This window comes from Mycetomoellerius zeteki, unplaced genomic scaffold (genome assembly GCF_001594055.1).
Source record: "Mycetomoellerius zeteki isolate Tzet28-1 unplaced genomic scaffold, Tzet1.0 scaffold512, whole genome shotgun sequence".
Classification (NCBI taxonomy): domain Eukaryota; kingdom Metazoa; phylum Arthropoda; class Insecta; order Hymenoptera; family Formicidae; genus Mycetomoellerius; species Mycetomoellerius zeteki.
In genome coordinates, this window is record NW_017257515.1 from 164,327 (window position 1) to 179,597 (window position 15,271).

A 15,271-nucleotide genomic window follows, 5' to 3' on the forward strand; every position below is an offset into this window, starting at 1 on the left:
TTATTTACATGATTTTAATAGATTAGATAATATTTATAATAATTTCCGTTTAGAATATTTCTATTTATTATTCTGTTTGTTATTGATCATTATCTTTTATTATTGTCTTATCGCTCATGTATATAATGAGTTAATACATATTTATGTTAAAAATACATACTGAGTATGTTAAAGTCAATATATTGTACTTAAGTTTATCATAATTAACATAATTATATATATTTTGAGAATAGAAGATCAAAAGTTGAAATTCATTTTGTTTCGATTCACACGAATTTTTGATGATAATTTCTTAAAATAGTTAAGTCTAGAGATATGACATCATGCACTTTAATGAATTAATGAAAATTCGCGTTACGCAATGTATGTTTATCAAAATATTGAAATCGTATCAGTAAACAAATTCACGCGAACAGTTTCTTGATACGCGCTGAGAAGAGATGCGTCCCTGTGAGGTCCCAAACATTATACTACACCGTACTATATGTTGTACTATAGTAAGTATCAGCGGGACCACGACCGCGTTCACCGGTCCCCGCTCGTTTCCTTACCTGCCCACAAGAGTCCCGCGTGGCGCTGTAGTCGCTGTTGAAGTCTCCCGGCTTCGTTCGGGCATTGTTGCATCGACGTCCGCTTAAGAGAGTATCTTGTGCGATCGCATCGCGTCTTACATTTTCTCTATTATTCGGGATCCAGTATGTAATGTATAGTGCAATTCATAATCGACAGGATTGTCGATGATTTTACGAGTGTTTTACCACGGATTTTTATGAGGAAATAACGGTGACCGCAAATTGGAGCAAATCGACCAACCGCTATGAAGCAGGATCAGAGGCCGCGGAGGCAGGCCCTCTTCCAGATTGCCAAGGTTTGGTCTCACGGTTTCTTTTTTATTTTTTATTATTTCATTTATTTATTATTTATTGATCTCGGTTTATCACCGTTGGAATCATTAAAAGTTGCGATACGATATCGTGTGATAATGTGTATACCGTTATATCGTATTCTACGCGGAGAACCTGTTGATTCTCAGAACATTCGTGGCATATAAATCATCTTATGTCGATATTCTTGCATTATGGAGGAAAAGATATGAAAATCGACTACTTATTATGTATCTATATCGTTTTAATGGTTTAAATACTTTACACTGATATGTTTGTTTATATATGTAACACGCTGACAGATGACAGTGAGGGCGTTGATGCGATAGGGTAGTATGTAATATTGATTATAAATATTACATTGAACTGTTAATTATTACTATATAAAAAAAATTCAGAATAATTATAAAACGTTTTGTAATAATAATAATATTGTGATAAAAATATTGTTGCAACATTTACAAACGCTCTGAAGTTAAGTTTTATTTAACTAAATAAGATTATTTATTTTTTTGTAATGTGTATTTAACAAATATTACTTTTTCATTTTTTATATCTGTTTTGCAACTCAAAATGTTGCAAAATAACGCAAACATCTATATGTTTCTATTGTAGAAAGGTATAAGGTCGATTTGTGGGGCGTGGTTGTATAAAACGGTAGATAATTTATTTACGCAATTTTTTAACGATAACGTAGCGGCACTCTCTGTTCGTTACGCTGTAAAAATCCCGCGGAATGCACAATACGCTTTTTCTGTAATTATTAATTAACACGATCCAATGTGAACCATGTGATTTTATACGGCAGTCAAAAGTATGATCTTTTTAAGTTTATTGGCAAATATAGGATGACAATTTAATCTTTCGATAAAGTGAATACATCATAAATTGACTGAAAAGTTTTAAATGCGGTTTTCTAATCATTTGAAATCAGACATTTGACGATTGCAGAAAACGCGGTAAAGCGAAATCTGCGGAGTAGCTTGTTTCTTATTATATGATTGGTGCAATAATTATGGGCGTACCCAGGATTTCAGTCAAGGGGAGGAATTTATCTTTACATAAAACTTATTAACATACTTATATTGAAGTCAATTTTTGAAGATCCTCAACAAACATATGTATGCACGAATAACGTATGACCACACATGGTTAATAAGCGTTTAATTTTTGGTCGTAAAAATTATTTTCATAATTTAATTGGTTCTTTTTACTAAAATTGAGAAGGGGCATATGTCCTCTTACTCCTTTTTACGTACGTCTACAGTAATAATGGATCACGTATAAAGTTTTAAACAAATTATTGAAGCGTCAAAATAAACCAATACTGAAATAACGTCTTGCGCTATTTGTCATTTATTACTATGTTCAGAAGTAGCTCGTATGAGCTTTGTAATTATAGTATCATGGAAAATATCTCGCACGATCGTCACGCAGCAGTAACTAGGTATTTGGAGCACTTTGAAATTCTCATCAGACACAATTCATGCGATAGTTCTTGAATTTTTTTTTTAACACGCTTGCGTAAACAATAAATTATGCGAAGAAGGTGACGCATATTTCAATTTTGTGTTTTAATTATACGTTAATTATATACATATATATTTAATTATTCTTATTTCCTAATATACGTTATATTATCAATAGATAAAAAATAATAAAAAATTTTAGTTAGTTTTAATTAGTATTGCGATAAATTTCGATTTTTTAATATCTTCTTTTTATATTGTATAATAATATTTATGATAAATGAAGAAAATATAGATACAGAAATATTAAAAATTTGATTTATATATTTTTAAAATATTTATTATATATAATTATATTACTGTGTCCAATTAAAAATTGTTAATTATATGCTCGATGCTCGATAAATAATTACTGATGGATTAATAAGTATCAACAACCGTTACATTCGAGCCTTTTGCAGGCTTCTGCTGCTAATTGGTTCGTGCATTGAGTAGCAAACTAATTAACAGATATCGAAGTATACTTGAGACAAGTGTGCTTTAAAATTCTAATCTTGCAGTAAATTTGCCAAAGGAAAAAAGTGTAATGCATAATCATTTACGGTATAATTAATAACAACAGTGAGATGGGAGAATAGTATGCATGTGTTAATTTACTCAGAAATTAAGTTTATTAGAGGAGAGAGAGAGAGAGAGAGAGAGAGATCGGGACGAAAAAATGGAATTTAATTTATTAACTTTAGATAAAAAATAATTAAAAATAGAATTATTAGACACATACAAAATATGATTGTAAGTTTTATTAATAAAACTTTTATAAAACTTTCAAATTTTATTTACAGAACTACTGTTAGATATTGTGGGCGATGTATATTTCTCTACTTCATCTAATTTTAAAAGTTATAATGATTATATACTTTTCTTAAAATGATTGTCTTTCTTTTTCCAGTCTCACTATTTTTGCGATATATAGTATGTCCATATGACAAAAATATTTTCTGCAGAGGTATCAGTCTTTCACGATGAATTTTGCGATGCGATAATAAATATAGATTACAGTAATTATTGAAGTTACAATAAAATTAGTTTTTTCTTGTTGCATAGTAGTAAACATGTGTGATTTGTATCTTGTAGAACATATCTTATTTTATATAAAAAAAATGCTTATGATTCTAAAACTATTAAATTATAAACATAAATATGAATATCTAAATTATGAAAATCATATAATCATTAAAATGTTAAAGCGGAAGTTTCTACAAAAAGAAAATAATAAAAAGTACTAAATTTAACGTTTTAAAAAGTGTCGAATATTGTTTCGCATCGTAACACAAGAAAAGAGGAAATTATGTTCTGCTATGCAGGACATGGGGGCACGGAAATTGTGATTTACTTTCCCCTGGTATAATAATGCGCTCGCATTGGGTTACTGTCGTATATGGCTGTAGATCGATGCCATGTACGGTCTCGACACATTTACATTTTTGTTTGTGTATGTGTACACCCACGTATTACCTTTCTCGACTTGGTGACGTACGCTAATACAAAGGATATGATAAATTCATTCAAACTGATGCCGAAATTTTTATTCAAGTCCATATAGTGGCTGATAATATAATAAAATATGTAATATATATATATAATGTAATAAAATTAAAATTGTCAGATGCAGACACATATAATTATGATAACTCATGTAAATTTAAAAAATGTGGATGGTAAATTTATGTAGCTAAATAAAATACAACTTTTTTTGATAATATAGATATGATAAATTTTTGCTGCATTTTTCTGAAAAATATTTACTGGGAAATTATGATTTAAGAAATTATGTCACAAGATTTTCTAATTTTATTTTTTAGGTCTTGTGGCATCTCGACATATTTCGAAGAAGCTTTAGGGAGCTCTCCGGACATGCGTGCATGCGTGAATCCTGCATTTTCTGTGCACTTAAGGTAAGCAAATCGAAATTGCGGAAGAAGATAATTTCTTTAATGTAATTATTTATTTTTTATATGTAATTTATATTTTCAAAGAATTTCTAACGCAAACGCAGAGAGATTTATGAAATATGCTCATTAACATCTTCTGTTTTTGTTTCCTTCCTTAATTATAACGCAATTGATAACAGTAGTTGCACGCAATGACGTATGTTCTAAGCTTTTATAATACGTTACCTTGACACTTTTACGTATCGATGATCTCTGATTGTTTAGCATTCTAACAAAAGAAAACCTGGGACAATTTTTATATGAAGAAAAAATTGAGTATTTTTTCAGATAAGTTTTACGTTATATGAAATTCAATGAGAATCATCTTTCAAAATGATCCCACGGTTAACAGCGAAAATGGGGTGTGCCCAACAGATAAAATGTCTTGATATTTTATGCGTGAGGGAGCTTATTATTTTCCATTCAATGCACAAACTATTCCCTTCGCACGTATATATTAAACCTGTGATACAAATGAAATTTATTCAACCAATAATCACAACAAAGATGTTAATTTTGCATTGATAGGCTCATTATTTATTTATACATTTATTATTTATTGTAATTTTCTTAGTTTGCTATATTATTTAGCTTACAAGCATATTTTTAAATTAACTATTAATATTTTATATAATTATATTTTATATAATTATGCGAAATATTAACAAACTTTACAAATTTTATATTTTTTTACAACTTTGCATATTTTATTTTAATAAGCATCTTTTCACAAATATTTGTATATAGTCAACTCTAATCACTGCTACTCAGAAATATCTAAGGTGGAAATAAAAAATATTAATAAGGCTCACTATATTAGCACGAATTTATTTATTTTCTTCTTTCTTTTGCTGTTGCGCAGACCGATAATAGAAGCCTTGACTTTATTTGCTATCGTATTTTCTATCATTTTCTCTGTCACGTTCTTTGCAATCATGTAGAGATAGGACTTGTAACGGGACGATGCTCCATGGACAATGATGTTCTCGGTTTTCGTTCGTGATTGGCGAGGAGCGCCACAACTATAATCGCGCGTCGGGTCCATCATTTTGTGCAAGCGTTGTCTGCTTTTATCGTAGAAGGTCAACTGTTTCATCTAGTACGAGAAGGAACTAGCTTCAAGTCAGATGCGATAGTAACGTCGCGCATTCGAGGCAATTCGAGGCTACTCGAGAAGTAGGTGGAAACGCAAGTTCCTCACCGATCTTCTCACGGGGTTAATTAGCAATCTTGAGAGTTAATTGCTTCAGGCGTAGAGGTACCGGGTGCGATTTGCAAGAACAATTACCGGTCGGAAGAACGTATATGCTTCGTTGTTGCCAGATTCGTCTTTCAACCGGCGCAATTTTGCCCAAAATTACTGCAATTCGAAAGTAAGCTTATTTTCTTACTGTAGAGAGCACGTTACTAATACGGCACTGGATATAGATCTCACACAATTTGAGAATATTCATGTGATAATAATTGTGTGATTTAATTGCATTTGATGATAAATAACATTTTTTGCAAGCGTTACATTATTCTAATTTTTGCGTCAAGTTAAATTGCGTACATTATTATTTATAATATAATTGGACAATTTCATATTAGGTAACATAATTTCAACTTGGAAACAAAGAAGAAGCTCTTGGTATTTGAGATAATAGCTTTACCGAGTGAGTTTAAGTTTTTTAATGCCTCTCACGTCAAAAGCTGACGTATGAGTAGCTTTTAGGATTCACTCTTATACCTAAAACCTAAAGACCTTAGCTAGAAATTATATTTCTTATAGAAAATCTACCTGTTACTAGTTTATTGGCTAAAGAGAAACAGGTTTTTAAGCTAAACATTTTTCGAAATAAATTTACATCTTTCAAGATGCTTTTAGAGTTTCTTATCTCACTGACAGCAGGCCTACAATTTTCGGATAATTATATCTATAGCGTGCAGAAAGAGTACACGTAAATTTGTTTATATGTAAATAAATTTTATTCCTGCATATATTCTAAAATTGTAATAAGTTGATAATTAAATAAATTTTGTAAATAATGATAATTTGATAATTAAATATGATAATGAAATAAATTGATAATTATAAATAAATAAATAAATGAATAAATAAATAAATAAATAAACAAATTATAAATAAATTCGTAATTAAATAATTTTTGATAATTAAATGAATTTGGTATATAAATTTTATTCCTGCATATTCTAAAATTTCAATAAGTTGATAATCTGATTGTAAACTTTTAATATTGAATTATGTAGGGGAGACCAGCTGGTTGTCGTACGGAGTAGATTGTCAAAATGCTTATGACTCGAACAGTACATGGCAGAAAAATCTCTTTTTTTAACTGTAGATTGCTATATAATAAATTTGTTGTGAAAAATGATTTGCGCAACAAGCATTGTATATATTATTTATAACGATTTTTAAGAAAATGAAGTTAATGAGTAAATTTTTTTTATCACTTTGTTTCTTTGTTTGAAGTTAGTGAGTAAATTGTTCTTATCACTTATTATTTTGTTGTCTGAGAAGTCTTTGACATTTTTAATCGCGATATCCCTGTATTCATAGAAAATGACATGTCTTAGAAGATCTTTGATACAATTAATTAATCATTATCCTGACAAAGAGAGTTCGTGAATACAATCTTTTTTATTAAAAATAGCTATGTGGGGCAGATTGACCAAATTGAGACGAAGTTAAGTGTGACAATTAATTTTAATATCTTTAGGGAACACGTTTTTAGAGAATGTACTTACAAATATATTATATTTCATATAGATATATATGTTTTTTCATTTTTCATATAGAAACTACGGTATAAAAACAAATTACGTATTTTATGATTAAAATAACCATTTTATTTGTATTAATGTCATAATTACTATTATTTCTCAAAATATAGAACTGATATTAAAATAAAAAAACTATATTTTTTTATATGTGTTGTCCACAACAAAATATGCTACTGCCAATCTTAGAACGTGTGACAATCAACCCAGAACATGGGGTTAATTGTCACATTTTCGCATTCATTTATTTAAAATTAAATAACTTATTTTGACGATGTGATGAATTCACGAGTTATATTTTTTTTAATACCTAAAGGATGTAGGGGTATATTATAACGTATATGATATTTCAAAATCAGGCATCCACTTTTTTCTAAAAATCACTATTCAAAAAGTGTGACAACCAGTCCCAGTCTCTCCTAGACTATAATTATTTTTGTATTGAATGAAATCTTTACGAATAAAGATCCTCAAAAAAAGGATAAGATTCTTACATACCAACATGATGATCAGTATCTATAATACTCAACGAAGAATTTAACTCATATGAAATATCTGAGATGATTCATCATGAATGCATTTTGGAGGAAGGGAGTGAGAATCCTTCGACGAAAACCCTTTGCTACGTGATACGATCTTTTTATTTGTTAATTTAAAAAAATGTACATATTTTAAGAATATATTTTTTAGCAATATATATAAATCTTGTAATTTAGAAATATTTTAACTTACGAATATTTTCGACGTTCTATTATCGGTGTCCAATCCAAATTATTCTACTTAAATTAATCAGGAAGGGAACAGAATTTTTAATGTTGTGCAAACAATTTAATTTAGCTTTATGGTTATTCAGGAAGCGATAGTTTCTCATAAAGTATTTCCTGTTTAGATATTTGCATTTTTTGAAAAGTCGCGGAATGACGTTAAAAATTTATTTAATCGTTGCATTATGGGAATTCAATTCCGATGCAGCTGTATGATATGAATCGTACAATGTCTCTAATGGTACAGATCATATCGGCAATGCTAAAGCATAATTCATCTTTGCATATTTTGTATTCTGAATACAGTTGTTAGATGGCCACGATAATAGATGACTACATGTATAATTAAGGGTATGTTCAAATTCTCATTTGAGTGCTCATTTGAGTGCTCCCCATGTATCGTTTTATCCATATTTAATATTTGGTGAATAACAAGATTAAAATGATACATAGGTGACACTCGAATGGGAATTCGAACATAGCCCATGAGAATGTTCAATTAAAAGTATTCGTCAACAACTAGTATCGCCAACAACTGTTATCTTTAAGTAACATCTGATACAACTTATAATCTTGCTGAAGATGCAATTTGTAACATTTTTTTTTGCGCGTCACGACAATTTGTGGTAGAAGTACATTTACAGATTACCACTTTGGTTACAGACACCTGACATAATTTCCCGTTATTATCGGATCATTTCCGGCTGCCGTTAATAATTCCTTTAAACTTGTGTGTCGGAGACACACTGAGAATTGATTCAAACTATTAGTTCTTGATTTTCCTTTAACATTTCTTTTACATTTTACATTTAATAATATATTTCTTGTTGTTTCTTGTCATTTGAAATTAATATGGTTTTGCTATTTCCTCAAAGGATATTTTGAGGAAACTCGATCGCTGAGATTTTCCACATAACAAGGTTGAAAGTAGATATGTAGTTTATGTAGATTACTATTTAATACTTTCAGAATCGAGAATTTTACAAAACTAATTAGATTTGCATCCTGTCTTACAATTTAACGAGAGAGGAAATGTTCTAAGTCCTTGTATGTAAGTGGCTACTTCTTTTACGCGACAACCTACACTTTCTTGATTAAATAATATCGTCAGGATTTAGTACATACAATTTCCTGTTTGATACTGTGTGCGTATGTGCTCGCATGAAAAATTAATCTTTCGCAATATATACTTCATATATAACATTAAATATAATACCTTAATTTTGATTTGACTTAAATATACTACTATCTAATTCATATTTGTTTCTTATATTTTATTATCAAATTTCTTCAGAATATACTTTGTATTTTAGTGATAATCGTCCATAGCGAGTTTGTGTTAATCTGTATATGATTATATATATGAAATCTAACTTTTATATTTATTGTATATTTTTTTTATACGAACAAAACAATCCTTATATTCTCATAACTCAACTAAGCGAGCGTCAGGAATGGAACGCTAAACATGAAGAGTCGAATAAACTTGTCTAATTCGATTAGCAATATTTATTGTATAAGAAAATGTCAGTGTGTATTTTTTATATTAAAAAAATTAGTGTGTATAACTGTTATGAATATAACTCGCTTGTATGAATATAATAGTATCGTATTGTTTATAATTGAGCTCTTTGGTTACTATTTTACTCACTATTACAGTGGGTTCTTTCTAAACTATCTTTTAGGATAAATTATCAGTACTGATTTTTTTAGTGTTTCAATATCTTGTCGTTATCAAACAGGAATTTTTAATTTTTGATCTGTATTAGTTTTATCGAGAGGACGGTTGCGTTTTTAGTTAAATTCTGCGGTTGATCTGTACGTATAGCTTCTTGTCTAATTTAGCCACATTTTAAGGGTTAATGTAGTCCGTAATTTATAAAATATTATGGCATTATGATATGCTGTATGCAAAAATAAACTTACTCTGAGACGTAATAAATCATTGTATTTGTTATAATTTTCTCAGAGGCATAAAACTGACATTTTCACAAAAGCAATGATTGGATGATTATCTTCTTTGGAAGAAACGGGTCATCTAAATTTTCAACGAGCTACGGTCCTGGTTGGGCTGCCGTCGTTCAGGTTGTTCAGGTAGGTAGGTGAACGTAGGACAGCTAAACGGGTGACGTCATTGACTTCTTGAGTCTATCGAAAGGTGGGATGGAGCAAGAAAGGGGATACTGTGTGGCTCCTTAGAAGAGGAAGACGAAGAAAACCAGAAGAAAAGGTGGGGGATATTCACCAGCACACCGCGAGACGCTGGCTTCAGGTACGGGTGCAACACGGCGCCGCGTGCAGGTAGTTCTGAGCTCCTTCTTCACGTTTCTCCGTGCTATCGTGCTGTGAAATAGTCGAAGCTGTACGAAGGAAAGCGTTTTCATTTTCGCGCTTCTTGATAATCCGGAACTGGAATGTAAAGTGTTTGCAAGGAGAGAACGTGCGATGATATTGTCTACTTCCGTGATGGTGTTGTAACATCCTTTTACGAGAAATGGATAAGTGTTAATTAGGCAATAACAGCAGACAGTGTAATTACTTTAAAATCTTCATTGGAGTTGAGATACGCAGACGGAATAGCGATAGTGCGATGAAAGAAAGTTGCTTCTCGTCTTTCTGAGAAGCTAATATGGCAGAAGGAGAGGAGCACGTGGTATGTCAGGATGGAACAAAGTGATCCACGCCAACATTCGAATCAGACATTAACATCTAATGGAACAACTTAGTCGTCATTTCGGGAATTTATAAATCTACGCAAACTATTCTGTGTTTTGTCTAAAGAAACGACACATAAAGAAATGTTCATATAATATTCATAAATATCTTGAAAATTTATCAAGAAGATTTTTTATTGCACGATTATTTTAAATTCGTGCAACTAATTTTCTCAGACGATTGCTCTCTGACGAATGGACGAGTTTTTAGAGAATATTCTTCAGGATCTGCCGAAGACTTGCTATTTGAAGTCAAGATGATATTGAAGCCACAAGCTTATCACAATAATGCGAAGTTTGTAAATCTAAAAAACAACTTCGCTGGCTAAACGAGTTTATGTTTTTAATCAAGCCTACGATTCATCTAGCAACGGGTTCTGCCAGTATATCCGGGAATGCAATTACTGGATACGATTCTTCCTCTGTTCTTTATGAAGAAGCATCTGCCTCTCTGGCTCTTGCCTGCCTGCTTGCTCATCGTCAACCTTCGGATCTCCTTTCTTCATGCTCTCGAGTTTATCTGACGTATCGTGGTTGCAGCGTTATTCAAAGTTATTACGTAACAAATTAACGCTTGCGGTATTTATTGTATTGTGATATCGTTGAACAATCTTGAAGATGAGAAGGAAAAAGTGAGAAGGAAAAATATTTTTAAGATATTTTGGAGATACTGAGAATAAACAATAAAAAGCAGTCGTTGTCCCTAATTTATCTTTAATACAACACAGCTATCGTAGTTTAAGGCTCTACACGAGGATGCAAACAGGAAAGATAACGGTGTATGTTATCACTTTAGAAAAAAGGAAATTGACAAAGGAAAAATACACAGCATGAAGTTACAGAGCAAATATATCAAATAATATCAAGTGAGCAAGTAAAGTGTCGCGTGTAGACATTGTAAACAACGTTATCGTAAGAATCCGATATGAAGAGTTTCTTTTACTGAGTAGAAGTTTGCATTTATTTTTATCTGGCCCGAAAAATGTATCATTTTGCATTTGCGATATTTTAATTTTAATATTGGAGCATATTAACGTTTGAACGAATTAATTTAATTAATTAAATCTTTCGCTGTACAAATTTTAACATTTGAAGATGACTACGATAATCACAATGTGCAATAAAAGCGATGAAATTTACGTCTCCAACTTGAGCTTATCAAGAATGTAAAAATGTTAAAGTGGATAAAGGTTCGTCAGAATGTGTCGGCGACATCCATGTCGACGACGATCCCGTCACTTATTAAATCTCATCAGGAAATCAAAAATGATGAGAAAAAAGTTAAAATCGAAGATAAAATCAAAGAAGAAGGAGAAGACAGCGGTATGGAGAAAGAAGACTCAGTTTACAACATTGAGCTGAGCGATCTGAAAAAAGTACGCTTATACTTTATTGATTTCTTCATTAGTTTAAGTTTAGAGAGTCACATTAGAGCTTTTCAGGATTGTACTTTTAATAGCAAAAGTGTTAATTAATCTAGATATAATGAATAACCGATAATGAATTTAGCCATTAAACTAATTACCTTAAGACAATCCACATGATTTCTCTTAAATTGCTGTACGTCGTAGCTTGATAATGCTTGGTCGTGTGAAGGTCTCTATAGAATTATGCTTACCTATAGTTATAATTTTTACTCTCTCTTTTTTCTATGTGAAGGTAGATGAGTATTAAAGATTATTCTGAACGTTATTTATTATTTTTTTAACAATCACTTTTTCTGCACAATAGGTATTATTTCTAGAAATACTCTATTAAATTTCGAGAAATATACGGTCGATTTAGCATCACTTATGATTAGCATCAGTTATGATTATGATCAATACCGCTTTCGTTTGACAAACACATTTAATTCAATATCTGGTACGTTAAAACCAGCTGGTTTTTTCAGTATCAGGCTACAAACCTGTCTCGAACAGGTGTCATGTTTTCTTCTTCCTGATGCACATGGACGTGCCGTTACCATCATCGCTTTTACGTCGACCGGCACTCGTACCACATCTGTCACTAGCATCATTACCTACCAGTAGACAGTTAGTATACGATATGCAGTAACTTTCATTGAAGAATTTCACTTCATACGCGAATTGACGTAGTAGCGTACTAGATTGCTTCAGACATAACAGAATGACTAGCATGAATTCCGACTGAAACATTGAAATTCATTAGAAAATTCTAGAAATCAATTCTACTTTATTATTCTATTATCCCATTGATTTTTATTTATCATTTGGCATTTATATTTATCAGATTTTTTGCAAATCGCAAAACTAAATTCGCAATTTGCGTGATTTACATAATGTACTTTGAGTTATTCACAGTTCTTTCTTCCTTTTACATACGCATTTTTGCCGAAATGCTGCATTAGGCAAGCACCTTAAAGCGCAGCACCGACTTTCTACATGTAACTGTTACTAATCGCGGGAGGGAGGATTAGTTACGAAATCTATAAGAACCCGGCTGCTGCCGATAGGTCGCAAATTACGACCGGTTCGGTACTTCTATTTGACCTCTGCCATGTATCACAACGGTGGCATACGGCGACGTTGCAATAAAAATCGAGATAAAGTATGGTCGATGTCCCAACACGTACCCGTCGACTCAGGGATTTCACTTACCATCTTCTCATTGCAAAATTGCTTGCGTTTAACGAATTTTTCTGTGCACTGTCTGACTATCTGGTAGATATGTTGATTAGGGAAATGAAAGAAGCAGAGCAATGCGGTTTAGCGTTACAACATGATTTTATCACAACCAACGGTTTTATTTGCGGTGACGTAAAGATTAACGTAACTCTGCGCAAGAAAATTTAGGTTTATTCTTCTCTTCCTCCCCTTTTTATTTATGAAATGTTTACAAATATCTGTCTGCAATTATTTACATTTTTGTCATTGAAGTTCACATTTATTCGCCCACAGTGATTTATGGTTTTAGCTATAATTTTATTTTTATTAAAAGATTTGTGTTATATGTAACGCAACTAAAATTTAAAAAGTTTCCGTACTGAAAATTATTTTGTTATCTTAGTATATCGTGATATCAAGATACCTTAGATTAATTGTTATAATATGTATAATTAAGATGTAGCGTTCTCGACATTGTGTGCGTGCTAGATTAAAGCTGACCTCTTCATCTTTCATGGTACAATGAATATTTATTCCACCTGTTGAGTCTGTTACATTTTCATATTCTGTACGTGATTGTCACGCAACTTACAGAACAAGACTAATAAACATAAGAAGATATTGATAGTTTAATGAATGCAATATCAATGAAAATCAGATTTTTATTTGAGTCTAAAGGAAACTCTACACTAGATATTAATATCGTAATATATTTTACACTATTTACTCATTAACATAATATGTATATTATACAAGAATAAAATTAGTATAGTTGTATAATGATATGTCTTTGTTTATCTATATTTCACATTGGTATTTATTATTCATTTCGCGTCTGTCGATGCATATACGTTCGCTCGGCGGCGAGATCTTGTTTAGTAACTCGTGCATTAAATCCTCGTCATATTGTCTTGTTCCAGGACCTGTTCTCGCAGCTGCAGTTTTCGCAAGAGAGCGCTCTGCCACCCGACACATTACGCCGTGCGTTGGCCGAGAGTTTTCTCGACCAGCAGAGGTTTCAGCTTGGTTTTATGGACGACGCGGCAGAATGTTTCGTAAGTGTCAATTATTTCAGTTTTTTCAGATGCCATTACTTCTGATTAAATTAAACTGCGCGATATTGATACATGTAACGCAATTCACCAATTGGCAATCGATCAGATTTGAACGTGCCAAAACTTGTTGTGAAAATACATTTTTTATCATTTATAAATCGTGATTGCTGAAACGATTTTTATGATTTTCTTTCGGAATTAATTGGATTTTAAAATTTGTATTATGAGAAAATATAGATATAGATAAATGCAAATCATTCTTTAAAAAAATTATATGTTATTTATACTCAAAATGAGAAGTATTCTTCTCGAGAGAATTCAAGAAGTGTAGTAGAATTTTCTTAATAATAACTTTTTGATAATAATAGAAAGTTTTATACGACATAAAAGGCCCATCTAGATACTAAATGTAATGGAATTAAGTCAAATTGAGGTCTCTCCTTCAAGATTTTCTCTCGCTCTCTGATGCAGATAGAGTCTCGTTATTTTTATTATTGAATACTTCAAAGCTGATCGAATATTTCTAATGATGTCTAGTTATAAGCGAGATTGAACTAGCAATAATAATCTTAGCTGAGCCTTGCAAATATCGCTAGTACACTACTTTCTCGTTTGCACAACGGTCACGTTGGACACTAGTATACTCGTATGTATGTCAACACTAGTTGGTTGAATAATATCAATGTAAGTTGGAACTTACACAGCGAAAACGTACAATAGATGCAAGGACAGTAACATAACCGTGGTATACCGTTATTCTGCATATTCTCAACAATTTTTGTCAAGTAGTATTTGCTGGCTAGCGTATCTTTATTACGCATTAAATTGAACATGTTAGGTTGATGATAAATTTTTATAATAAAATTATATACTTTATTGTTATAAGAAATATCAGAGATATATCTCTGCTTTATGTACATTCAACTTGGCCTTGTAAAGGCAGGTTACGAATTGCGACAGAAAACATGGAGGAATGCGTGCCAGATAAC

The 15,271-nt window shown here is 31.4% G+C and overlaps 1 protein-coding gene across 3 annotated transcripts in view; it reads left to right on the forward strand.

The window, feature by feature from the left end:
• Positions 1–15,271, forward strand: part of ec (ubiquitin specific peptidase echinus) — a 69,356-nt gene that overhangs the window by 45,567 nt on the left and 8,518 nt on the right. Inside the window, exons 1-3 of one of the 3 annotated variants that reach the window (XM_018455789.1) lie at positions 722–868; positions 4,216–4,308; positions 14,148–14,282. In XM_018455789.1, the coding sequence (XP_018311291.1) occupies positions 818–868; positions 4,216–4,308; positions 14,148–14,282 (279 nt within the window). In that variant the 5' untranslated portion in view covers positions 722–817. Of the gene's footprint in view, positions 1–721; positions 869–4,215; positions 4,309–11,739; positions 11,980–14,147; positions 14,283–15,271 lie in introns of those variants that run through there. The other 2 variants (XM_018455787.1, XM_018455788.1) reach the window with 2 other exon arrangements.